The 26156-nt window shown below is 37.6% G+C and overlaps 4 protein-coding genes across 4 annotated transcripts; 2 read left to right on the top strand and 2 right to left on the bottom strand.

Annotated features, from left to right (window-relative positions):
• Nucleotides 1-348: 348 nt before the first annotated feature.
• On the bottom strand, nt 349-15153 carry LOC120087295 (protein FATTY ACID EXPORT 5-like). Its single transcript, XM_039044243.2, has 3 exons — nt 14709-15153; nt 1461-1548; nt 349-710 (listed from the first exon to the last, which is right to left on the bottom strand). The coding sequence occupies exons 1-3, from the start codon at nt 14905-14907 to the stop codon at nt 638-640; spliced, it is 360 nt and encodes a 119-aa protein (XP_038900171.1). The 5' UTR covers nt 14908-15153; the 3' UTR covers nt 349-637.
• On the top strand, nt 7863-9692 carry LOC150030069 (uncharacterized). The gene has a single exon (XM_090310099.1). The coding sequence runs from the start codon at nt 8208-8210 to the stop codon at nt 9054-9056; it is 849 nt and encodes a 282-aa protein (XP_090166225.1). The 5' UTR covers nt 7863-8207; the 3' UTR covers nt 9057-9692.
• Nucleotides 15154-15236: 83 nt separating the features above from the next.
• Nucleotides 15237-17322, top strand: LOC150030068 (CRS2-associated factor 2, mitochondrial-like). The gene is made up of 5 exons (XM_090310098.1): nt 15237-15732; nt 15962-16089; nt 16209-16434; nt 16676-16803; nt 16920-17322. Exons 1-5 carry the CDS (start codon nt 15237-15239, stop codon nt 17010-17012), a joined length of 1071 nt encoding a protein of 356 aa, XP_090166224.1. The 3' UTR covers nt 17013-17322.
• An 11-nt stretch (nt 17323-17333) lies between these two features.
• LOC120087293 (purple acid phosphatase 18) lies at nt 17334-20445 on the bottom strand. Its single transcript, XM_039044241.2, has 5 exons — nt 20062-20445; nt 18856-19524; nt 18444-18632; nt 18273-18361; nt 17334-17773 (listed from the first exon to the last, which is right to left on the bottom strand). Exons 1-5 carry the CDS (start codon nt 20203-20205, stop codon nt 17566-17568), a joined length of 1299 nt encoding a protein of 432 aa, XP_038900169.2. The 5' UTR covers nt 20206-20445; the 3' UTR covers nt 17334-17565.
• Nucleotides 20446-26156: the final 5711 nt, after the last annotated feature.

Raw genomic sequence — 26156 nt, 5'->3', positions numbered from 1 at the left:
TACACACACAATACATCACATGAGATTTTGAAAATCAACTTTCAACCGAAACACTCCTCTCAGAATTCATCTCAAACTCATTCATTTTCTTTTTATATAAATATATGTGCTGCATTTTACATTTTTTCTTTGATCCTTACTTTTGAGAATTGTTATTGATTGAAAAAATGTTTGACAAATGACAACCACCATGATGACAAAAGAAAAAACAAATCCTTGTGAACATAAATGACAATTTGCAAATGTCAGCATAGATTTGTTTTTCAGCTCCCTGTAAGTTTCATTTCAGTACTACATCAATGGACAAAAAAGATGATGACAAACAAAAAGACAACAAACAGGAATCGGTAACAGAATCCAAAGGTTTCCCAGAAAATTTGATTCCAAGAAAGAACACGTAAAAAGGACAGACTCATTGAGCAACAAATCAGAGCCCGGCCAAGAACACGTTGAAATAAGAACTCTAAGACTATCAACCCCAGCTGGTTTATATTCAGTAATGATCATTCAATTTACACGTCCAACCTTTTCAAAGTTAGCAAGAAGAGATATCATTTGTATACTAATACATTGTTCGAGTTTCTAGTGTGATCCAATGCATTTCCATATCGAATATCGAAAAATGTATTTGAAATCATCACTCGGCCTTGGGAGAAATATGGTTACCACCGGTTGCGAGCTTGTACAGGTAAAATAAAGTCATGAGAGCACTGCAAAATAAAATAGTCATTAGAGAAATACAAAATAAAATAGGATAATGATTAGATCCAGTCTAAAATGCACCCAACCATGTGCATCCATCTTTTTTACACAAAAAATAAAGAACTTGATTGGGCTCCAACCGGGACTTTCAATTTGGTGTTTTCATGTCATACAAGAAAACCAGATAACTTCAGTATACTAGAAGCACTTAAAGTTTGGACACTCAGATATGGGTTATAAGTGTAGAGGTTCCAAATTGAGGGGGTGCTCCCGAGTTCGCATCTTTGGAAAAGGGCAAAGTTTTGTGGATGCATAGTTTTTTTGTGCCGGTGTTTGACTCCAGAGAAAAGATTCTTTAGAAGGGTGAAGATGTTGGACAACGAGTTTTGGGAGGTGGTGAGGTTTCTCGTAGGTTGTGTTTTGATACTCCCTTTATATACACACACACATATGTATGCTCTTGTATATTCTTTCATTTTACTCAATGAAAGCTAATCTTAAAAGATAATAATAATAACAACAATAATATAAGTTACAATAATGTGATAATAACATCAGCCATCAAATCCATTGTTTCGATACGCAACCAAAAACAAAAGGTACATAGTTCAGATAGCTGAGGTTACCAGCAAAGAATTATAGGATAAATAGTGGCATCACTATGTTTTTTCAATCAAGATATGAACAACAGCACAAGAAAATATTTGCTTTCATTTAAAAGAAATTCTTGAAGTGAATTTAGAAATAGATCAAGTTACCTGATTCCGGCTACAACTCCAGCTGGCATGATCTTAGAAGTCTGTAAATAGCGCTGTCCCATCACCCATGTGAGTGCACCGCTACATACTGTTGCAAATGCATATACATCTTTATCACTTCATTTAAATTAAATTCAATGCTAACTTGACATGGAAAAGTGATGGATCATTAGTTAGAAGAACTCTTGAAAAACGCAGAACATTTTGGCATCAGGAAAATACCGTTCTTGTTCAAGAAAACAAACTTCATTCAAAGAATGAAATGATTGAATACAAACAAAGCCAAAGGAAGTACTAAAAAAAGATCCTTCAGTTGGTATGTAAGAATATTATTATTATTATTTATTTTGTGTTTTTTTGGTTAAAAAACCAAGATTTCATTGATTAAAAAAAGGGCATACAAAAAACAATTCTGAATCTTAAAAGTAAACCAGGAAACAGAACTCAAAGGGAGACGTCAAACCAAACCACCTTCCACACCTCACCCGCTCTCTCAACCTCCTAAGAGTGTAAGAATATTATTGTCATAAAAGGTAAATTTTACTAAGTAGAGGCTCTGGAAATAAAAAGTTCCTATACAAAATAATTTGGATAATTTTTCTCATAAAAACGATCTAGTCCTGTTCGCAAGGAGAATTTAGCCTTCTTTTGCCTTCTTTTTTTGGGACACAATATACAGCAGTAAAGACAGAAAGCTGTTAAGCATCAGTACGAGAAATCATATGAAGCCAAAGATACTTAAGAGGTGGAGCCAAAGACTACTACCAAGGGGGAGAAAACCCATACTAGTGTTATAACCTCATCATAAGACCTTCCTTTCCAAGGGAAAACTCCACCACTATATGATGAAGAGGGAAGGACACATTTCTTTTCCTTAAATTCCCATGCCCAAAACCCCAAAGTCCTAAAGAACCTACAGCCATGTCAGGATCTTCCGGGGAAAAATACCTTGGCAGTTCCACAGGAAATTCTAATACAAAAAAGAAAAAGCTCCAAGGATGCATAAAAAGGATCGTAAAATATTTGGTCGAGTCTCCACTCGGACGACTTGCTTGAATCTCTCTTAAAGTAGCCTTCTTTCCATGTCCTAAAAATTCCAGTTGGAGTTCGAGGTGTAGAAGCACTAAGCATGACTGTTGTAGAAAAGGAAGAAATGCAGTGAAAAGGAGTGAAAAGGAGTTTTAGTAAAAAAAAACATTTCATTGATGCAGGAAATCGGGGGAGAACCCAAACACTTAAAAGGTGATTACAATAGAGAGCCAATTATTGACTAAAAACGAAAAACTGTAATGATCGAAAGAGTGCTTTGTTTTGCACCAAGAAAACCAACTTCATAAATCTATTAAAAGAAGATAAAAAGAGTCGCGAAAAAGCCTTCCATTCCTTTTGCCCCACAAGATCCAAAAGGAAGCACACAGCAAGACCAACCAAATCATCTACTTGGTACCACCACCAAAAGGATGACCCACAAGTTAAGGAAGCCAGGATATCAAAAATAGAATTAGGACATGTGATAGACCATCCAAAAGTCCCCAAAACAAAATGCCAAAAAGTATCAGCATAAGGGCAATGCAGGAACAAGTGAGTTGGAAGCCAGGATATCAAAAATAGAATTAGGACATGTGATAGACCATCCAAAAGTCCCCAAAACAAAATGCCAAAAAGTATCAGCATAAGGGCAATGCAGGAACAAGTGAGTTGGAAGCCAGGATATCAAAAATAGAATTAGGACATGTGATAGACCATCCAAAAGTCCCCAAAACAAAATGCCAAAAAGTATCAGCATAAGGGCAATGCAGGAACAAGTGAGTTGGGACAGCATGATGGGGACACATGAGACACCAAAAAGAAGAAATAGACATATTAGGCGTACGGTGCTGTAAACAATCAATTGCATTGATGGCACCCAGACTAAGCTCTCAAAGAAAGTTCTTAATCTTTTTAGCATAATGGTCTTTCCAAATAACTGAGTAAAGATCTGTCAACAGAGGATCCACTATGCCAACCAAATCAGCCATAAGGGATTTAACTGAAAAATCCAATGAGGGGTCGATGGGCCATATCCATGAATCATAAGAAGTGCACAATCTAACAGAATCTCCAACTCAGTAAGATTGCACCGTAATTGTAAATCCCAAGCATTGGTGGATGGAATCCACACATTAGTCATAGTAACCTCTTGGTGAAGAGCAAGAGGGTATCAAACAAGAGGTTAATGTGGCTAATGACAATGTTAGAAAACCACCTGACAATAATTAAGAACTGAAATATATTGAAATAACATTAATAGGCAGCGGCGCACTACCTTACCTATACAAGGAAATAATATTAAAGAGGTTGCTGAAAATATGGATCTCATTGAATCTCAGATAAAAGAAAAACGCAAGTCAATAATTCTTGAAACAAGTCAATCGGTCCCCCTCTCTCTCTCCCTATACTTGCAAACCTTGACTGAATCTTCTTCAGTTATGGAAAAAATAAATTCCCCTCCATCTCTCACAAATCAAACGGTAACTCCTCTCCCCCACATACTTACCAATTTTGACCGAATCTCATTCAGTTATGGAAAAGGTAAATCTCCTTCCTTCTCACACCACATTTGACCAAGCTATGGACCCACATTCTGCTCCTTTATCTCTTTCCGAATCAACCAAAAACCCAAGTCAAAATTCTTTGCCCGAGTCAACCACATCATTTAGTTTCCAAAACCAACTTAATAGCCCATCCAATTCGTCATCTCCCTCCTTCACACAACCCTCTCTCTCCACAGTTACTTTTAGTGCGGGTCCCACCACTTCACAAGCTGGAACTTTGCATTCTACCTCAACCAACAAACCAAACCTACCTTTTATTGGTTCTGATACAGAAGCTTACCTCTCCAGCCCTTCCAAAGAAACTGATTCTGTTGCTCAACCCCTTGACATGACCATTTTTGGTGATTAGCCGATACTACCCACACGCCAATACATACTCTTCCCCCTCTTCCACCAGACCTTAATCACAAACAAAACCTCTCCCTTTCTCCCTCTGTCAATCACGAGCCCATTCCCTCTTTCCCTGCCCTTCACCAACAATCTACCAATCACCAACCATCACCCTCTCTTTCCTCTTTACCCATTAGTCTTCAAGATTTGGCTTCCCTTTTGTCCTTACATGGCTTATGCGTGGCTATTCCTTCGATCCCTCCCTCCAAAACCAAGAAAATTAACAATACCAATAATAAGAAACCCAAACTTCACATAGAATTGCAAGGCTTTTTTTTCTACAGTCCACTATAACAAAATTGACACTTTGGCTATTAGGGAGGGCTCACCTGAGCATCAATGAAATTCCTCACGTGAAATGTACAGGGTCTTAATTCACGGAAGAAACGTGCTTTGGTGAAGAAGTTAATCCAACAACACAACCCCAGTATTGTGCCACTACAAGAAACAAAGCTGTCATATGTTGATTCCTCTTTAATCAAATCTATTTGGAGTTCTTCATTCATTGGGTGGACCGCTCTGGATGCTATTGATTCGTCAGGGGGTATTCTTATACTTTGGAGTGAGCCCAACTTTACTATCCTTGAGGTTGTTGAGAGCCATTTTTCTACTTTGATTCATGTATCTTTATTTGATGGTTTTAAAGCCAGTTCATGGCCCTTCTGATAATATTTTTATATCTGACTTTTGGCAAGAGCTTGATGATTTAGCTGGTTTGGGAGGTGAAAATTGGGTCATTGGTGGTGATTTCAATGTCCCTAGATGGTCTTGGAAAAAGTCACATGATAGAACAATTTCCTCTAGTATGCGTGCCTTCAATCAATGGATTATGGATTATCATTTACGGGATATTCCATTATCGAATGGTTGTTTTACTTGGTCGAGTTTCGGTCCTACTCAATATCTATCTCTACTTGATCGGTTTTTGCTTACAGAAAATTGTCTTTGTAAGTTTGGGCCTGTTACTCTTGAACGACTGGATCGCATTATATCAGATCATTTTCCTTTGGCTTTATCTTCCGAAAGTATTGATTGGAGTTCATGCCCTTTCAGATTTGAAAATTCCTGGTGCCTTCTTTCCGTCCCTTGGTGGAGAACGGGTGGAATTGTCACCCGCTCCTGATTGGCCTGGATATGGTTTTATGATGAAGCTTCAGGGTTTGAAAGCTATTGTCCGGGATTGGAATACCAATTGGAGCAATGAGGTTACTAATCTTCATTCTCGTCTCACGGTTAACCAATTTAAATGCTCTGGAAGACAATGAGACCCTTAATGGGGAACAGCTTAATAGATGTTGTATTCTTTGTGAACATATTGAAACTCTGACTATTCAAGATCATATCCATTGGTAGCAGCGTTGTAAGCTGAAATGGCTTCTCGAGGGTGATGAAAAACACACGGTTTTTCCATAAAATTATTGCTGCCCGACACCGTAAGTCCTCTATTACGAAAATTCTCTCAAGAGATGGCACGAGTCTTTTGACTTCACAGGATATTGAAGCTGAATTCTTGTCTTTTTATTCATCTCTTTTCAAAAAAGACATGGGTCAGTGGTTCCTTCCACTAAATCTTCAATGGAATCCTCTTTCATTTACTCAAGCCATCGATCTCGAGCGTCCTTTTACTGATGATAAGGTATTTGTTGCTGTCTCCTCTCTTGGTGTTAGTAAATCTCTTGGTCCAGATGGTTTTACGGCTGAATTTTTAAAATTTTTTTGGGCTACTCTTAGATCTGATATGATGTTAGTCATTAACGATTTTTACAACTCTGGGATTATTAATGTGAAAATGAATGAGACTTATATTTGCCTAATTCCCAAGAAAGTTGACTCGGGATCTATTTCTAATTATAGATCTATTAGTCTCATTCCCCGTGCTTATAAAATTATTGCCCGTGTTTTATCAAATCGCTTGAAAAAGCTTCTTCCTTTTACCATTTCGCCCAATCAGCTTGCTTTTGTGGCTAACAGACTTGATGCTTCCTTGGTGGCGAATGAGCTCATTGATGATTGAACTTCTCTGAATAAACCAGGGGTTGTCTTAAAATTGGATCTCGAGAAAACCTTTGACACGATTGATTAGGACTTCCTTGATTACTTCAGGTAAAAAGTTTTGGTTGTCATTGGCACAATTGGATCAGAGGATGCATTACTAGTGCAAACTACATGATCATCATTAATGGCCGCCCTGTGGCAAGATTATTCCCTCACGAGGCATAAAACAAGGAGATCCTCTCTCTCCTCTCTTATTTATCTTAGTAACTGATTGTTTGAGTCGTCTTATTGACCATAGCTCAGCATTGGGTCATATTAGTGCTCATCCTATTGATCATTCAGATTTTACGCTGACTCATTTAGAGTTTGCTAATGACACTTTGTTGTTCTCTACTGCTGAGCGAACTGCCATATAGAACTTGTTTGACATCGTCCATATTTTTTAGTGTGCTTCAAGCCTTAAAATCATTCATGCTAAGAGTGAGCTTCTTGGGATTCATGTCTCTGACTTCTGAATTTGATTGGTTGTTGCGTTCTTTTGGTTGCAAAAGGGATTTTTGGCCAGCTTCTTATTTAGGGCTTCCTTTGGGTGGTAGTTCTAAATCTGGTTTGTTTTGGCAGCCTGTGATTGAGAGGTTTCAGCATAAACTCCATAATTGGAAGTATTCATATATTTTGAAAGGGGGTCGTCACATGCTCATAAGCTACTCTTTCTAGCCTCCCTACATATTATTTGTCTTTGCTAAAGGCTCCTTCCTCTATTATTAACTGCCTGGATAGGTTGGTTCGGGATTTTTTTTGTGAGGCTCTCGTGGTGATGGTAGTGTTCATAATGTGAATTGGATGGTTTCTCAGCATCCATTATTGGGTGGTCTTGGCATTGGTAATTTTAAACATCGAAATTTGGCTCTTCTTGCAAAATGGACTTGGTGGCTTTTAACTGAATTTATGGAGGAAGCTTATTGTTGCTAAGTATTATTCTACTGATTGTGTTTGGCCCTCCTCTGTCACTGGTGCTTCTTCTAAATCACCATGGAGGTATATTTGTTGTCTATTGAGTTGATTGCTAATCAGGTTAGTCGCCATATTGGGGATGGTTCATCTACGTCCTTCTGGAATGACTCATGACTTAGTTGTGGAGTCCTTTCCACCACTTATCCGCAACTTTTTCGTCTTGTACAACATCCTGAGGTTACAGTTGCTAATGTTTGGAACTTGTCGAAAATAGTTACTTTGCCCTAGGGGTCTTTTTGTAATTTTCTTATGGGCATAGGGTTTCCATCTGTCTATTTATTTGAGCAAGTCTTCCTGTATTTTGTATCACTTCAATAATAAAAAATAAGTCTCTATCGTGGTTTTTTCTCCTTGGTTCTAGGGTTTTCCACGTAAACCATTTGTGTTCTTCTTCTCCTTCATCTTTTATTTTCATCATGGTATCAGAGCAATGCGAAGAAACCCTAGCCGCCATTGATGAGTCCCCTTCGACGACCAACTCTGAGATGGCTGCCACAATTAAGGAGGCTGACCAACAGTACCTGGAGGCTGCTTTACCGTGTCTTCTTCAACAATCAGTGTCGGATAGACAACCCCAGCTGTGGAGACAACCCAACCGATCGATTGTTAGACCGGATCGCGCTCAGCCGTGGATCGTGCCCAGCTCTTCGACGGCACCCAGATCGCACGTGGTAAGGATCGCGCCCAACTCTTCGACATCGCCCAGTCGTTCGATGCCTAGCTGTCAGCTCAACCGTGGATCGCGCCAACCCAAATGGCCTCGAACCCTCGGCTGCAGATGATGAGCCGCGTCGATCTCATCGGCTCGACCAGCCGCAGAGTTTCCGTTGAGCAGCAGCCACCGCCGGTTGGTCCAGCCATGTCTGATAGCAGCGGCGCAACTCACAGCTTCAATTCGATAGCTTTGAATGGAGATACAGGCAATGGGTGGTCTATGGGTGTTTTCCCTATTGAGATTCAAAGGCGATTTGCTTATCTTCAGCAACAGATTGTGGATCTTGGAACAGTTGTTGGCACAAACCCACAAAATGCTCAACCAGAGCCAACCAATCTTCAGTGGTATTCCGAAAATCAGGTAAATTCTTTTCATACTTTACCTACTGTAAATTTGTTGTCTGGATCAATGGGAAATTCTACAAGAATTATTATTGGAGAAAAGCTGAATGGCCAAAATTATTTCTCCTGGTCACAATCCATCAAAATGGCTCTGGAAGGAAGACAAAAATTTGGGTATCTAACTGGAGAGATACCAAAACCTAAACCTGGTAACCCCCAAGAACGCATTTTGAAAGCGGAAGACTCGTTGTTACGATCAATTCTGGTGAACAGCATAGAACCCCAAATAGGCAGACCATTACTTTATACGGCAACTGCCAAAGATATTTGGGATGCGGTGCAGCAGCTGTATTCGAAGAAGCAGAATGCATCCCGTCTATATACCTTACGCAAGCAAGTCCACGAATGCAAGCAAGGGACCATGGACGTGACATCATACTTCAACAAATTATCCCTATTATGGCAAGAGATGGACATGTGCCGTGAAATTATCTGGAAGTGTACACATGACGGGACTCAGTATTCAAAAATTGAGGAAGCTGATTGAGTGTATGATTTTCTAGCTGGGCTAAATTCAAAATTCGATGGTGTTCGTAGCAGGATATTAGGCCAACATCCTACGCCATCTCTTATGGAGGTATGTTCTGAAATACGCTTGGAAGAAGACAGATCTAGTGCGATGAATAATCCAATAGTTACATCTACTGATGTTGCCGCTTTTGCTACTAAATCCTCTGGACCTGACAGTGATAAGAAACCTCCACCTGTTTGTGAGCACTGCAAAAAGCCATGGCATACAAAAGACCAATGTTGGATGCTACATGGGAAACCTCCAAATAATAGACGACGTCAGTCACAGGACAAGTCCAGCCCTAGACGAGCTCTGGTGAGCGATTGGACGAGTGACAAAACTCAGGCTCAAACTCAAGTAGATGGTCAAAATAACTTAAGTGTTGTTGGGGTCAATGCTATTGCACACTCAGGTACGACTCATTCCTTCGGTCTTATTAGCATTAATGGTAAAAAAAAACCTTGGATTGTGGATTCAGGAGCCACAGATCACCCAACTGGTTCTTCTGATCACTTTATATCATACCACCCGAGCGCCGACAATGAAAGAATTAGAATTGCAGATGGGTCCTTTACCCCTATTGCAGGAAAAGGACATCTCTCTCCTTTCAAGGGTCTAGTATTGCATGATGTGTTTCATGTCCCTAAGATTTCATACAACTTATTATCTATCAGTAAAATTACAAGAGGCTTGAATTGTCAGACTGTTTTCTCACCTGACTCTGTTTTATTTCAGGATCTGAGCTCGAGGACGACGATTGGCAATGCCTGGCACGATAGGGGGGGCTCTATTTCCTGACTGATGATACTTCTTCTAGGGATTGTTATAGGACTAGTTTTATTTCTTTAAATTTTTCTACTGCTGAGACTGATTTTATGTTATGACATTACGGTCTTGGACATCCTAATTTTCAATACATGAAGTATCTATTTTCGCATTTATTTCATAATATTAATATATCGTCCTTACATTGCGATGTGTGTATCCAGGCCAAACAGAGTCGTGTCCCTTTTCATTCTCAGCCTTATAAACCATCTAGATCTTCTACTCTTATCCACAATGATGTCTGGGGTCCATCACCAACCACCACTTCTACAAGCACGCGTTGGTTTGTCACCTTTATTGACGACCATACAAGGCTTAACTGGGTTTTCCTTTTGGCCGATAAGTCTGAGGTGTCCTCTATATTCTAGCAATTCTATGCTACCGTGGAAACCCAGTTCAACACAAAAATTGCAATTTTGCAAAGTGACAATGTGCATGAGTTTGTTAACAACTCTTTCTGGGACTTCCTAGCTTCTAAAGGGATTATCCATCAAAGCTCGTGTGCCTACACTCCTCAAATAGAATGGAGTAGCCGAGAGGAAAAATAGGCATTTGGTAGAAGTCGCTCGTTCCCTTATGATATCTACCTCTCTTCCTTCCTATCTATGGGGGGATGCTATCCTCACTGCGGCCCACCTCATCAACCGCATGTCTTCCCATGTTTTAGACCTTCATACTCCCCTTGACTGTTTCAAAGAGTCGTATCCCAACACCTGACTAATCCCAGACGTACCACTCCGAGAGTTTGGTTGTGTTGTCTTTGTTAATACCCACAGTCCAAATCGTACGAAATTTACCCCTCGTGTCCAGAGATGTGTCTTTGTTGGGTATCCTTTCCATCAACGTGGGTATATATGTTATCATCCCTCGTCTCGAAAATACTTTGTTTCCGTGTATGTCACCTTTCTTGAGGATCAACCTTTCTTTCCCTTTAGTCCTCTTTAGGGGGAGAGTCCTAGTGAAGAGGCTAATTAGTCCATGTATTCCGTTCCCTTAGAATTGTCGGTTGAACCTGAACATGTTGATCCTCCAGGTATGTGCATTCCTACTTGTGATATTGATGATTGTGTTGAGACTAATACTTGCAGAATGGATAAGGATACAAAAAGGGGTGACAGTGCTGAGAAAACAGAAGGAACTGAGGAGGATGAAGAGACTACTAGAAAGAACAATACTGAGGAAATAGCCCCAGAAAATGAAAACAGTGCAAGGGAAGGTGATTGCGTGGAAGGTCCTTCTAAAGAAAGGTTCATGGAACGGACGACTGATTGCAGTAGGGAACTTGGAAAGGAGGAAAGCCGTGATGCGTCTCTCAATCTTCCCATTGCTCTGAGAAAAGGGACTAGATCATGTACGAAGTTCCCTATGCATAGTTATATGATGTACAGTAACTTATCTCCCGAGTTCAAGGCTCTCACTACCAGCCTAGATATAGTGGTGGTTCCAAAGAAGTATACATGTTACCATGGAAACTCCTGAGTGGAAGGCTGCCATTATGGAAGAAATGAGAGCTCTGGAGAAAAATGGGATATGAGAACAGGTTGTTCTTCTTGAGGGGCACAAGACAGTTGGATGTAAATGGGTTTTTACTGTTAGTACAAGTCTGATGGCATGATTGACAGATACAAGGCTAGACTTGTTGCCAAAGGCTTTACTCAAACCTTTGGCATAGATTACTCTGAGACATTCTCCCCTGTAGCCAAACTCAATACGATCGAGGTGTTATTATCAGTTGCTGGTAATAAAGATTGGCCTCTTTATCAATTAGATGTAAAGAATGTGTTTCTTAATGGAGAACTTGAAGAAGAAGTCTATATGAGCCCTCCACCCGGCTTCAAGAACCAATTTAAGCACTAGGTTTGTAGATTAAAGAAGTCGTTGTATAGGTTGAAACAGTCTCCAAGAGCTTGGTTTGACAGATTCACTACATTTATTAAAGCACAAGGGTATAATCAAGGGCACTCAGACCACACGTTGTTCACAAAGAAGTCTGGTTCAGGAAAGATCGTAGTGCTTATTGTTTATGTCGATGACATTGTGTTGTCCGGTGATGACAATGTTGAAATTATGAGACTTAAAACAAAGATGACCAAAGAATTTGAAATTAAAGATCTGGGAAAATTGGGTACTTTCTTGGGATGGAGGTGGCTCGGTCGAAGGAGGGTATCTCAGTCTCTCAACGAAAGTACACTCTTGATTTTCTCAAGGAAACAGGAATAACTGGGTGTAAACCAGTGGACACCCTGCGGAGTATAATGCAAAACTGATTGATACTAACAATGGAGCTCCTGCAGTAAAGAGAGATATCAGTGATTAGTCGGGAAATTGATCTATTTATCTCACACTAGACCTGATTTATCATATGCAGTGAGTGTTGTCACTCAATTCATGCGGGCTCCCTACGAGGAACATATGACAACTGTTGAACACATTTTACGGTATCTGAAGACTACTCTTGGTAAGGGCCTACTGTTCAGGAAGTCAAATAAACGTTGCATTGAAGCATATACTGATTCAAACTAGGCTAGGTCTGTTGTTGATAAAAGGTCAACGTCTGGGTATTGCACTTTTGTCTGGGGCAATTTGGTCACTTGGAGAAGTAAAAAACAGGAGGTAGTTGCCAGAAGTAGTGCAGAAGCCGAGTACAGGGCCATGGGTTTAGGGATATGTGAAGAAATCTGGTTGAAGAAAGTGTCTACAGATCTTCACCAAGATAGTGAGCTTCCGATGAAATTGTTCTGTGAAACTAAAGCAGCAATAAGTATTGCAAACAATCCGGTCCAACATGATAGAACCAAACATGCCGAAATTTACAGACATTTTATCAAGGAGAGACTGGACAATGGAAGCATATGCATTCCCTACATTCCTTCTAATCAGTACGTTGCAAATGTCCTTACAAAGGGGTTGTTGAGACAGAGTTTTGATTATTGTATCAGCAAGTTGGGTCTTACTGATATCTACACCCCAACTTGGGGGGAAGTATCGAAAATAGTTATTTTGCCCTAAGGGACTTTTTGTAATTTTCTTATGGGCCTAGGGTTTCCATCTGTCTATTCATTTGAGCAAGTCTTCTTGTATTTTGTATCACTTCAATAATAAAAAATAAGTCTCTATCATGGTTTTTTCTCCCTGGTTCTAAGGTTTTCCACGTAAACCATTTGTATTCTTCTTCTCCTTCATTTTTTATTTTCATCAGAACTCATCTATGACTACATGGAATTTGGACTTATGTCATAATCTTACTGAGTTAGAGATTGCTGAGTGGGCCTTATTATACCTTCATCTAACACCTATCCGATTGCGTGCTACTCCTGATACTTGGTTGTGGCCTCTTGATCCATCTTTGGGCTTTATTGTTAAGTCTCTTATGGCTGATTTGGAGGGTGATATGGATTCAGACTTGACTGATCTTTATTCAGTGATTTAGAAGGATAGATATCCTAAGATTAAAATCTTTCTTTGGGAATTCAGCTAGGGTGCCATTAATACTGCTGATCGTTTGCAGCGTCCTATGCCTTATATGTCTCTTTCTCCATCTTAGTGTCATATGTGTCACAAGCATGCTGAATCATTAGTTCATCTACTGTTCTTTTGTTATCAGCATTTGGAACCTTCTCTTGCCTCTTTTTGGTTGGTATTTCACTTGTCCTCATGATATTTCTGATGATGCTTTGGCCTCGGTGTTAGTGGGACATCCTTTTGGTGGAACTAAGAAGGTCATTTGGTTGGCTTTTATCCATGCTGTCCTTTGGTGCTTATAGGTTAAAAGGAACAGACAACCTTTTCATGATACATGTTTTTCTTCTGCTCGATTTTTTGAGTTAGTTTTGTCTATTGCTTTTTCTTAGTGTAAATTAAAGCACCCTTTCAATCATTTCAGTTTATCTTTCTTAGTCAGTAATTGGCAATCTCTATTGTAGTTCTTCGGGGTCTTCCCCTTATTCATATCAATAACAGTTTCTTTTACCCAAAAAAAAAAATATATATGTAAATGATCAAAAACTTAAAAGATAAACCAAGTATAAGGCACTTGGAACCTCCCAGCAATCCCCTCCCTCTATTTATAACCAAATAGACTAACTCCCTGACTAATTATCCTTATGCCCTTGCTAATACCATAGTACTCCTACCCAAACCCCTATAGTTCCCTTCCAGAGGACCAATGAAAAATATGGACACACCAGCGCGAATGAGAGTATATTGGATCTCTTTTTGACATTTTCAAAAGTTTACAGCCATCAGACTCCTCCCGTTACATAGACTCTAGACATTACCCAGCAAAGAACCAAGAAAGCTAACTATACGGTAATGGAATTTGAGAAGAGAACAAGAAGTGATACTGGTCTAAAGCAGCAGGACAAGAAGAAGAAGAAATAACTCGTGTTCAGCAAGTTCTCATAAATTGTAGTTATAGATTCATAACAAGATTTCCTACTAATAGAATATAAGAAGGTAATGATTTGAACAATCCTAGTGATTTGCGGTTTTCTCCGCAATAGATTACATAGGGAAGAAAAAAAAAAAGAGAGAGAGACAGAGAGAGATACACACAATACCTCGAATGAGTTTGCTCACAAGCGTCTCAAATGTGAAGAAACAAGAACACTCAAAACAGCAAAAAGAAATTAGAAAATAATTGACACATTTGACTGGCAAGGATCCCATTGTTTAAGGTTCTATAACTGGAAAAACTATCAGGATCAATAGTTGCAGACAAGATCTTCAACCCCAGAAGAGCAAAAACAAGATCAAACAAGAAAAGATGAACATGGAAACAGAAGTTACAAAACAATAAAATACCTGTCTCAAGAATCAGAGCTAAATAGGAGTTCTTCTTCTTCTTGAAAGCTCCCAGGCTCAAGTATCCAGCCAGAATTAAAACCAATCCAGTACCCACACCTCCAGCTAGCGATGCTGTGCTCCCTTTCCTGAGGTAGCCAAAAAGGCCACCACCAACTAAAATCAATCCATAAGGGATTGTGAAGCAGAAATCATGCATTTTTCCAAATTGGGTTTTCTGAGAATATCAGATTTTGAGCAAATCCTTGTTTAATTTCACAGATCAAAGAGGAATGAGGGAGTTTTCCAATTCTTCTCAACTGCCTTATGAGCTGTATGGCGTGTGGGACGCCACTGGTCAAAATTGACTGTCCACACGCCCTCAAACGTATTTACCAAACTACCCCTACCTCGTCTTTCAAAATGACGTGGTTACCCTTGCTACGCTACGCCCCACGGAACGACGCTGTATAGAGTTTCTTCTTCACTACCTCTCTGCATTCTGCAAGACTGCAACTTCAGTATACCCTCGTCGAGAGAGAGCTGCCGATGATGGCGACTCATTTCCGAACCCGGATCAGATTTCCAGATCACTCGAATAAAAAACCCAGTGGGTATTTCTTCTTCATTTGCCGATTTATCTCCAAATCTCTGTCTGAAAGCAGTTACGATCCTCCATTTACTCCTGTTTCGAAGCTCCGAAAGGCAAAGAAGAAGACCCACGATGGAAATTCGAATTCAAACGAAAAGCCTACCCTCCCACTCCAGTCGGATCTTCCTTTCGACTTCTTCTACTCCTACTCTGAGACCAATCCCTCAGTTAACCCTATAGGCTATCGAGAATCGCCTAAATTCTCACCGTTTGGACCGGGCCGGCTCGACCGGAAATGGACTGGAACTTCGGCCCCTGCGGTGGTGGAAGTGAAAATAAATGAAGTGTTAGAGGAGAGGAAACGGATTCTTGGAGACCCATTATCGGAGGAGGAAGTTGCAGAGCTTGTGGAACAGTATCGGCATAACAATTGCTCTCGGCAAATCAATCTTGGTATATACGACATTAGTTTTTCAATCATTTTGATGGCTTGGGTTTTTGTCATGTTAATGGGAGGAAATTTGGTGGTAGCTGTATGGTTGAATACCTTTTCCTTACTTGTGATATTCTATATTGTTCTTCTTGTCTGTCATGATCATAAACTGTTCCTCAGAACTTTTTTGAGATTGAGAAAGAAGGAATAAAGGGTTTGAGTGGTTGGTTATGCATTTGGCTTATATAGGAAAGGGGGGAGTTACTCATAATATGTTGGATGACATACACAACCACTGGAGAAGGGCTGAAGCTGTGAGGATCAAATGCTTGGGAGTGCCAACTCTTGATATGGACAATATATGTTTCCACCTTGAGGTTTGATTTGTTTGAACTACATCCATTCCTCACGTATCCAACATAATTTTGTCTTGTTCTTTATTTCAAGGTAGACTTTCACTAGGAAAATACCGATGTGAGCTATAGTTTCTTTCTAGGACAAGTCTGGTGGGAAGATTATATATCGACATATCAACATTCTTCTTTTATACCGTGGTCGAAACTACGATCCTAAGAATCGACCAACTATCCCTCTTATGTTGTGGAAACCTTATGCGCCAATATATCCAAAGCTTGTGAAGAATGTGGCAGATGGTTTGTCATTTGATGAAACAAAGGAAATGAGAAACAGAGGATTGAATTCCCCTCCTCTGATGAAACTTAGTGAGTAAACTCCAAACTTTTCTTTTTCTTTTATATTATAGCTCAAATTACGTATATAATCCTTATGATCGAACCTTTGTTTAAGATTTCATTATTGTCCTTTGTGATCCTTGTGTGCAAGCTCAGGTTGACTACAATCTTTATTTATTTACAAACTTTGTATGTGTTTAAGATATGAATAGTAGAATGGTGTTTGTAGTTCTATGAGGCTGAACATTACCTTTTAATTTATTTTCTGTAGCGAGGAATGGTGTATATGTTAACGTCGTGGACAGAGTGAGGGAGGCCTTCAAGTTCGAGGAGGTGGTTAGACTAGATTGTATCCATGTCGGAAGCAGTGACTGCAAACAGATTGGTGTTAAATTAAGGGTAACTGTTAATGCTAAGTTTGTTTGTTTGTTTGTTTTAATCTAAAGATTAAAGCATAGAACTCCTGTCTAAGTTGATTGAAAACTTTCAATCCTAAATTTCTACCAACAATCCAGGTTTTGGTACCTTGTGTGCCCATTTTATTCAAGGATGAGCAGATTATTCTGTGGAGAGGGAAGAAAGATCATGAAGAGGACATGAACTCATAGATGGTGAATGGTTTCTCTTCCAGCATAATCAAATTATACTGTATACCCATTTTGTTTAGGGTTGAGCAGATTATTCCATGGATTGTGAAGAGACGAACTTGAAAGGCAGAGATAATGTAGACTGTAATGGTGCTACATATCTTGAATGAGTTTTGGAAATTTGTAGATTTTCATTTCTCAAAACCCCTTGTATTGTATTGTTGAAGTTGAGCATCTCGATTAAACTTGTAGTCGTAGCCCGTAGGGAAGTTTATATCTGATATTGGCTGTGAATGAGATAAATGTTTAATATCATACTGATGACTGACAAGATAGCTCGAGTAGTGGCCAATAATGATAATTGATACGCTATAATATATCAATATACATTATATATAGAATAATGAGTTCTAGTAAAACTACGGGTGTAGATGTAGACAAATGAGAATGATGGAAAGCAACTGATGTAACTAAGATGAAATATATGCGCACGCCAACTATATTTACATTAGAAGGGTAAGGAATTTCGTTCGAAAGTGGAAAGGATAAACTAAGTTAAGTAGATCCAAAGGTTTCATCTAAACTTCTTCAGTTGATGATTCTTCTCAGTAACACAGCCAGAAGCAACCAATGAGGTTATCCATGCTTGATCAGACTTTACTGGTTCATCATCATCATTTCTATGCCAACTCCAAAACGCATGAGTTGAGTTCACTATCTTCAGTTCCCCGTGACCAAAACTAGCTTCCCGAAAAACTGACCATTCAGGCTGTGAGTTGTACCTATAAAATACAACAATCCTCTTAATTCATACTTATTTTATCTTTGAATGAAATATCTATTTCTCAATGTTATTGTGTTCAGTCCTGTGTCCAAACTTAATCAATGTCATTCATTTCTAAATTCGAAACCAAATCCAGCAAGAATCCAGTGCATGGGGCTTACGATATAAATTTGCATATTACTATTTAAATTTTATAAGTAATATGCATTTCAGAAATTTACCAATAAATAACAAAATGAATTTTTATGCATGTTTTATGGACAAATAGAATTTCTAAGAGTTCTACGAGTATAAAGAAATAAAATGTAAAGGTTGTAAGATTTAAACAACTGTCAAAAAATTATAAATTGCAGAATATTTGAACTAAAGATAATTGTAAGATTTCTTTTCCTTTTTTAGGAGAAAATTTATGACTGAGAGATGATAACGGGAAAGAGATATAGAAATAAAAAGATGAAAAACCAATTATAAGTTGAGGAAATAGAGTGATCCCATACTTGTGAGCTAAACCTTCTCGGTTTCCTCCATCTCCAATAGTTATATGCACAGCGCCGCAAGGATCGGATTTTCCAGCATTCACACGTTTCTGCCATAGAGTGAAAATGAATCAAAGGATACTCGAGGAGAATAAGGAAGTCAGCTATATAAAAAGGATCAAAATAATTTACCGAGCGTTCATAAGCATGGACATGACCAGCAATTACTAGGTCTGCACCAGCTGCATATAACAACGGCTCCATGGCAGTCATCATATCTGCACCTTCACCTTGATGAGCTTTATTACTATTGTACCATGGCACATGGAATACCACTACTAGCCATGGTGTTCTTTCCCTGTCCACCTTTCCAAGATCAGCCTATTGAACAAGAAAATTTCTCAGGCCAGTAGTTATATCATTTCTCATACAAAAACAAATAACATAACAAAACAAAGCAAGCCATAACAAACAAACAAGGGATTCCTGGTAGTGGATTGAATCCAGAGGAGAATTGAATGGTCAAATCCAATGGCACTAGTTGGGTTGGACATTTTTAACTATTAGAAGATGCCTTCTACAAAGAAGTTAAAAGCTCACGAACCTTCAACCATGCATATTGATCTGAGGATTCATCATAATCTGTGTATGATCCAAGCATAATCACATGAGTTCCAGCAACTTCAAAAGAATAATAGAGATTTGAACTTGATCCACTCTCCTTAAATGGCATCTTCCATCTTGCATTATAGGAGTCAAATGGAGGCTTCAATATCAATAAGTTCTCCTTTTCATGGTTCCCTTGAGTTACCATCCAAGGCCTTGCACTTGCAAGCGGCTCCACAAGCTCACCGAATGTATCCCACAGGTGCTGCAAGTAATCGGCATAGGATAGGTCACCTGGAAGCAGATGTACATCATATTTGCACAGATCAATGTGATCTAATGTTGACTTAGTCCATCCAGTTTGACCTAGATCCCCTGCCACTGAAAAAGTAATTGGCAACTGGGAAGGAGGTGTCTTCAGTTGAAACTCAGAACCTTCCCCTCCACATCGGTAATAATAAACAGTGCCAGCCTTTAGAGGCCCAATTACTGTATGGTGTATCTTTCCTGACTTGTAAAAAATATAACTATAAGAGGTGCTCTCTCCTTGAGAAATAGAAGTATATTCTCCTGGTGATGTTCCATATTCAACATAAGAAGGAGCAGAATGATCGTTAGTAATCCATGTGACTCTCATATGCTTGTCTCCTGCTAGGGAGATATGCACCTGCAAGGAAGTAGTGAAATATTGAAACAAAAGGAACTCAAACAACTCTAAAAAAAGGGGGAAAGAAAGAAATGTGGTAAGTTGATAGGCTGTGTTACACTCAATCATTCATCCGTATTCTTAACACTCTCCATTTATGGGCTAACCTACAAGCGTAAGCTAATAAGTTTCGGCATAATCATCATTTGTTCATATTCTTAACCAATCTATGTCAATAATCAAAACTAAAAACGTTACCAAATTCAAAAGAAAAAGAAATGATGACTGTTCTTAACCTAGAAAGCCGACGAAAGTTTTTCACAAACAAACACACAGATGAACAATAATAAATACATAGATTTAACTGGTCCCAGAAAATTGACAAAAAGCAACTAGAATTACTGTACAAAGAGAATTCTATTTAGGAGCGATTTGCGTAGAAGAATCAAGCTACAGAAAAATCAAGCATGGCTATGAAATGGATCTTCAAAAACCCTATACAACAACGACACAATCTCGATAGCACAAAGAAAGCTCAAGAAAAATGAAAATGAAAACCTGGTGGGGTTGAGAAGATGATTTCGAATTCCATGGAAAATGCAGAGTTTCGCGTGGTTGAGGACGAACATAATCAGCTCTTGGAGTGGAGATGATTGACAGGAAGAAGAAGAGGAAGAGGAAGATCGTTAGAATAGCTTCCATTTTTCACGCGAATTCGTTTGTTTGCTATCTAGAATTTCTTGAGAACACAGAAGAATCAAGAATGATTGAAGATAAATCCAATCTCTTTTTTGAAAATTGTTTGTTTGTGTGAAAAGAAGAACAATTTGTCAAAAGATTGTCATTTAGCTTTTGTCTGCAAAAGTAAAAATTGTCATTTCTCATTCATACATTATAGTGGAGATATCCCATCCGTCACTCAAATTTTGGACCACTCAACTCAAAATGAGTTTGATTCAGTAGTATTGATATAAATTTTCAATTTAAGAAATTAAAAATTCAATTTCCTATCTCAACGGTTGTGATAAAAAAAGAAAAATTTGGTAATCTATTTTCTAAAATAGAAACATTAAGGCCAACAAAAGCTTAGTTCGATTGGCATAATGTTCATACTAAATATCGTGATTTGAGGTTCGATTCCTCCACCTTACACTTTAATTAAAATAGAGATAGAGGAAAAATAGAGAGAACGATGAGATGAAAAACTTTAAACCCAAAAGGGCAAGACCATATAGTCTAGCAAAATGGTTCGTTTGGATAGTTTACTGAAGTTGTTGAGAGTTGCATCAATCTTCATTATAAACTTTCAATTTCTATTGATTTGAATAATAAAAAAATAAAAAAAATAAAAAAAAGCCCATATGAAAATCATCATAAATTCACTACTTTCAGTAAAATCAAGTTTGGAACGAAATTAAATTAAATTAATATAAAAATTAATTCATTAAATAATTTTGTCAATGCTACCATTCCAACAAAAATTGAGCTCTAGTTTTGTTTTTATTTGAAATGTTATCTATTTTATATCATATTTATGCATTATTACAATGAAAGCATGAGATTAAAGGAATACTTCTCAGGTTATAATAAAACTATAACGATCAGATTCCTTAAGACTTAAATTAAGTGTAACGATCCGCCTCTCTAGGATTTAAGCTAGGTCATTACTATAGACATGCATGCATGAAATTCAAATTGACATCTTTTTGTAACTTAGTAAAAACCAAATAAATGGACCAAAGATAATTAATTTCATTAAAACCAAAATAACTGAAATTCAAGTAGTAGGGTACCCACAAAGCCATAAAATAAAACTAGAAAATTTCCTTAAAAAGTCTAAACCACAAATACCAAATCCTTAGGTTTAAATATCAAAACTAAAAATAAAAAACATAAAAAACCTAAAAATATGAGCGAAAGCATATGACTGGTTCTAATGGCTCGATCATGGATTCCGCTTGTCATTCGTCGGCGCGTCCTTAACCTTACCTGAAAAAAAATATATGAAAAGGATGAGTATAAAAAACTCAGTAAATAACCTCACTACCGGAGTCAGGTTAAGCATTTATGTCCAAAAAATGTTGTTGGGATTGGTGTCTTAAATCTCCATGTAATCTCGTAGTTTGTAAACTTTGTATAAATATATTGTTGTTAATAAAATAAGTATTATTTTATAAGCATATACTCAATCCAATAACTAAGATCCGAGGTTATTTCATGTAATTTAAACAAGTATGTAGAGACATACAAGTGAATCTTGTTTAAATAATAATCTAAACGGTCTGTAATAGATGGATAAGGCTGAGTACTTTATTTTGATGACAATACGGATACAACCCGCTTTGTAGGTGTTACAAGTGTTGTAAAGTGATACAAATGATTTGATCCTGATCATTCATGTGGAGACATGTGAGTGGGGGTATCCTATACAAAGAGTTTGTATAAAACTGGACCATGAAATGATTAGTCTCTTTATATAACGTCGTTAATAATAGAGATTTACATTTCACTAGGATGACGATGGGTGACATGACCGAAATCTTGAGTGAGTTGTGAACTCCTGATCATGAAGGCGGTCCTTTGATTTGTATGGGTGAGCGTGGCCAGATTGCCAACTCAAGAAGCCTACCAACTAACTCCTTCCCTTATGCAGGGGCAAGTAGATAAATTGTTCCCTTAAAGGTTGATTCCGAGTCTTGAACATAGTGGCCACACTCTCTCCTGGTCCGAGATGGACATAGTCATAGTTAGACTATGACTTCTTGTTCATTACAGGAATCAATGGTACTTAAAGAGTTAGATGTAACTATAGGGACAAAACAGTATTTTGGCCCAACTTTACTTACGAGCAATTTGTGAAGGGTTATCGCACTGTTGATTGGTTATATCCAATAGACACAAAAATTAATTTGTAGTGCAAAGAATGCAGCTGTCGGTCTTTAGTGAAGTGATCAGCAGTTAACAGATGTTGGGTAATTTAATTAAAAAGTTTAATTAATTATTCGAGTACCATTGAAGCTTCAATCTACAGGTCCATAAGGTCCCCTCTGTAGCTCAACAGGGATTTAAATCGAGGATTAATTTGAAGTATTTAAATTAATTAAGAGAATTAATTATATGTGATATAATTAATTAAATTGATCATATATGCGATATAATTAATATAATGTATTTGATATATTACAATTTAAGATAATATGAGAGGAATTCGAATATGATTCAAATACCAATTATATGAATGAGATTCATGTAATTAAATATAAATATAATTTATCTTGAGAGGAATTAAATATTTGGATATGATCCAAATATCAATTATATGGATGAGATTCATATAAGTGAATTTTGTTGGGTTGTGTCCTAAAACTCGCAGTTTGTAAAGTTAAACACATTCTATTATCAATAAAGATATTATTCAACATTTCTTCAATAAAGTTGTTATTGAATCTTTAAATTGCATACATACAGTCTAAATTCAATAAACTAAGATCCATGGCTATTGGTTGAATACTTGAACTTTATGCAGAGACATAAAGATGGATCAAGTTCGAGTAAATAGCCAAAATGGTCTATAGTATACGAATAAGGTTGGGTGCCTTGTTCTAGTAACACTATTGGATGCGGTTTACTCTGTAACGGTTACGAGTTTTGTAAAGATACTACAAACAAAGTGATTCTTATTCGTTCATGTATTGACATGAGGAGTGGAGGCGTCCTATGCAATGAGTTTGCATAAGATCAGACCAAGAAATAAGTCACTATTACTTTATAGACGTTTTGCTTAGATAACCTAGGCAACTCAATCTTAATCTTGAGTTAACAATGAACTCCTGTTTATTCGGGATTATCCTTAGATTTGCATAGGTGAGAGTTGGCTTAATAGCGTTGGTTTAATAAGCCTCCCATTTCAGGGGTAAGACCGGGTAGATAGCTGGGGATATAGGGTGTAAGACGGAATTCACACCTACCCGATTTAGGGATAGGAGAAAGTATTGGGGTTGATGCCCTAAATCTTGTAGGGTCCTATAGTTTGTAAACACGTGTATGAACAAACAGTTTTGTAATTTATAATATGAGATATTTTATTCACTTCAGTCTATGAAATATGAGATATTTTAGTTGCATTAACCACAAACCAATAAACTAAGATCCATGGCTATCGTTGTAATTTAAGCATGTATGTGGAGACATATAAGTGGATTGTGCTTTAAGTGATAACCTAAATAGTCTATAGTATATGGATAAAGGAGGGAAACCTTATTCTGGTGACGCTACGAATGTGATTCGTTTTATAGAAGTTACAAGTGTTGTAAAGTACTACAAATGGTCTGATCCTGACCATTTATATATTAGACATACGAGCGGGGATGCACTATACAAAGGAGATTGTATAAGACCAAACCACAAAATGTTTAGTCTCGTTATATAACGTTGTTTATGACAGAGACTTTCATTTTACTACAATGTCCATAGATAACATGACCTTAATCCTAAGTGAGTTAGGAACTCCTGCCTATGAGCGTGGTCATTTGATTTGCATGGGTGCTAATGGCCAGATTGCCGACTCAAACCTACGACTTTGGAGATTCGTCTGATTAAGGAGCTAGGAACTCAGCTACACAAGAATAAATTCAATCCTTCCCCAAAACAAGGATAGGTAGATAAATTTCTCCCTTAAAGGCTGATTCTGAGGCTTGAACAATGTGGTGCCACACCTTCTCTTGGCTCGAGAAGGGTTTACTCATAATGGGACTATGATGTATTGTTCATTAAGGAATCAGTGGTACTTAAGAAGTTAGATGTAACTACAGGGAAAAAACGGTAAACTGGCTCAAATGTACTTACGAGTGATTTGTGAAGGGTCATCGTACTGTTAATTGGTTTTATCCAATGGACACATAAATATATCTGTAGTACAAAGAGTGCAGCTGTCGCTCTTTAGTGGAGTGCCAGGCAGTTAACGGATGGTGGATATCGTGATTAAAGAGTTTAGTCAGTTATTCACGTACCGTTGGAGCTTCAAGCTACAGATCCATAAGGTCCCTTTGATAGCTCAATGGATTCATGTTGAGAATCAGTTTTTGGGTTAGTTTGAAGTGTTCAAATTAACAAGAAGGAATTTGATTATATATGATATAATTAAATTGATTCAATTATATGTGATATAATTGATTTAATGTATTTGATACATTATTTGATTGGAGAAATTAATATAAATATAATTTATATTAAATGTCATAAAAGAGAAAAAGAACTATGGTTTATATGTTACATATGATGTGATATTAAAACTATGGGTTTTAAATACAATATGATAAATTAGTTATTATATTTATTTATAATAAATTAATTATAAGATAATTGATTTCGTTTTTCTCCAATAACCGACTTAGTGGTTGGTTATAGACAGTTTTTGGCAACCAAATAGATAAAAGTGAAAATTGTTTTAATTTTCAAGGATCCACACGTAAATAGCAAAAAGTTATATGATACCTTTGAGAGAGTAAGTGATCGATCGAGGATACTATACGACAGTGACTCACTTGCTAAACGATCGAGTACACAAGTCTATACGATAGATTTCTTTCTTCTCCCATTGACTTGATCGTCTACCCGATCGTCCAGTTACTCCTTCCCTTTTCCAAATTCATATAGAGCCCACATCTCCTGGATTCTCATACTGAGAATACCAAGGTGGCCTCATGGTAGTGTCAAGTTTCTATTCGAGGGTCGAGGATCGAGTTTCACTCGTTGCTGTTCGAGGATTTTCCAGAGGCGTGTTACGTTTGTGCTATGGGATGCGTTGCTGAGTTCGATCGAGGAAATACTATAAGAAAAGGTTCTTCAAGGGTATGTTTACTCGATCCCTTTGTTTTTCCTTTGTAGCATGTCGTAATTTACTCATTATGCATAACTGTTGTTGTTTGATTGAAAATGTCTTATTCTTTCACAATGGGGTTTAGAACGATCTACTTCTGCTCATTGGTTCTCTAGATTAAGAGTTCTTTTAGAAAAGTTGTTCTCTTAAGTACTGAATCCAAGTCTTGAACAAGGGGTCCTACCTTCTCACTGGCCCAAGAGGGATCCGGTTTAGTGCTTGAATCATAAACCAATTGTTCATTAGAGGATCCGTAGGAACTTAAGGAACAAGACGTAATATTAGGGGTAAAACAACATATTGACGTAGCCGCTATTACGACCTGTGAAGGGTTGACTTACTGGTTATGATTAAATCATATGGACACAAATACATCTATAATGAGGAGAGTGCAACCATCGAGCTATAATGGTGCGACTTGATGATTAACGAATACTGATTAATACAGTCTAGCCAATTAATCTTATATCGTTGGAGCTCATGATTTGTAGGTCCATAAGGTTCCTCTACTAGCTTGTAAAACAAGAACACCTTGAATTATTAAATTAAGTGAATTTGGATATCAATTTGAATTGTTCATATTGAATTTCAATTTGAATTCAATTTGAAAATGTTCAAATTGAAATTAGGGTTTGAATTTGAATAGGTTCAAATTTGAATTAGGGTTTGTATGATTATATTTGATATAATTAACGTTTAATTTATTGAAATTAAACGAAATTGGAGAGTTTATAATATTTAAATGTTGATTTAAATATTAATTACATGAATAGGA

Source organism: Benincasa hispida, unplaced genomic scaffold (genome assembly GCF_027475165.1).
Source record: "Benincasa hispida cultivar pf3 unplaced genomic scaffold, pf3_genome.v1.1 HicScf631, whole genome shotgun sequence".
Lineage (NCBI taxonomy): Eukaryota > Viridiplantae > Streptophyta > Magnoliopsida > Cucurbitales > Cucurbitaceae > Benincasa > Benincasa hispida.
Note: the sequence above shows the minus strand (reverse complement) of the source record. Positions and strands in the feature narration are given on the sequence as shown.

What these genes read in the sequence shown, in the direction of transcription:
- LOC150030069 (XM_090310099.1), top strand. Translation starts at nt 8,208, where the DNA reads ATGGCCTCGAACCCTCGGCTGCAGATGATGAGCCGCGTCGATCTCATC.
- LOC120087295 (XM_039044243.2), bottom strand. Translation starts at nt 14,907, where the DNA reads ATGCATGATTTCTGCTTCACAATCCCTTATGGATTGATTTTAGTTGGT. An exon ending in AGCTCTGATTCTTGAGACAG is followed by an intron (nt 1,549 to 14,708) that starts GTATTTTATTGT and finishes CATTTGCAACAG; the next exon opens with TATGTAGCGGTGCACTCACA. An exon ending in GGAGTTGTAGCCGGAATCAG is followed by an intron (nt 711 to 1,460) that starts GTAACTTGATCT and finishes TTTATTTTGCAG; the next exon opens with TGCTCTCATGACTTTATTTT.
- LOC150030068 (XM_090310098.1), top strand. Translation starts at nt 15,237, where the DNA reads ATGATGGCGACTCATTTCCGAACCCGGATCAGATTTCCAGATCACTCG. An exon ending in ATATATGTTTCCACCTTGAG is followed by an intron (nt 16,090 to 16,208) that starts GTTTGATTTGTT and finishes GTTTCTTTCTAG; the next exon opens with GACAAGTCTGGTGGGAAGAT. An exon ending in AGATTGGTGTTAAATTAAGG is followed by an intron (nt 16,804 to 16,919) that starts GTAACTGTTAAT and finishes CCAACAATCCAG; the next exon opens with GTTTTGGTACCTTGTGTGCC.
- LOC120087293 (XM_039044241.2), bottom strand. Translation starts at nt 20,205, where the DNA reads ATGGAAGCTATTCTAACGATCTTCCTCTTCCTCTTCTTCTTCCTGTCA. An exon ending in ATCAATATGCATGGTTGAAG is followed by an intron (nt 18,633 to 18,855) that starts GTTCGTGAGCTT and finishes CTTGTTCAATAG; the next exon opens with GCTGATCTTGGAAAGGTGGA. An exon ending in CGAGAAGGTTTAGCTCACAA is followed by an intron (nt 17,774 to 18,272) that starts GTATGGGATCAC and finishes TGTATTTTATAG; the next exon opens with GTACAACTCACAGCCTGAAT.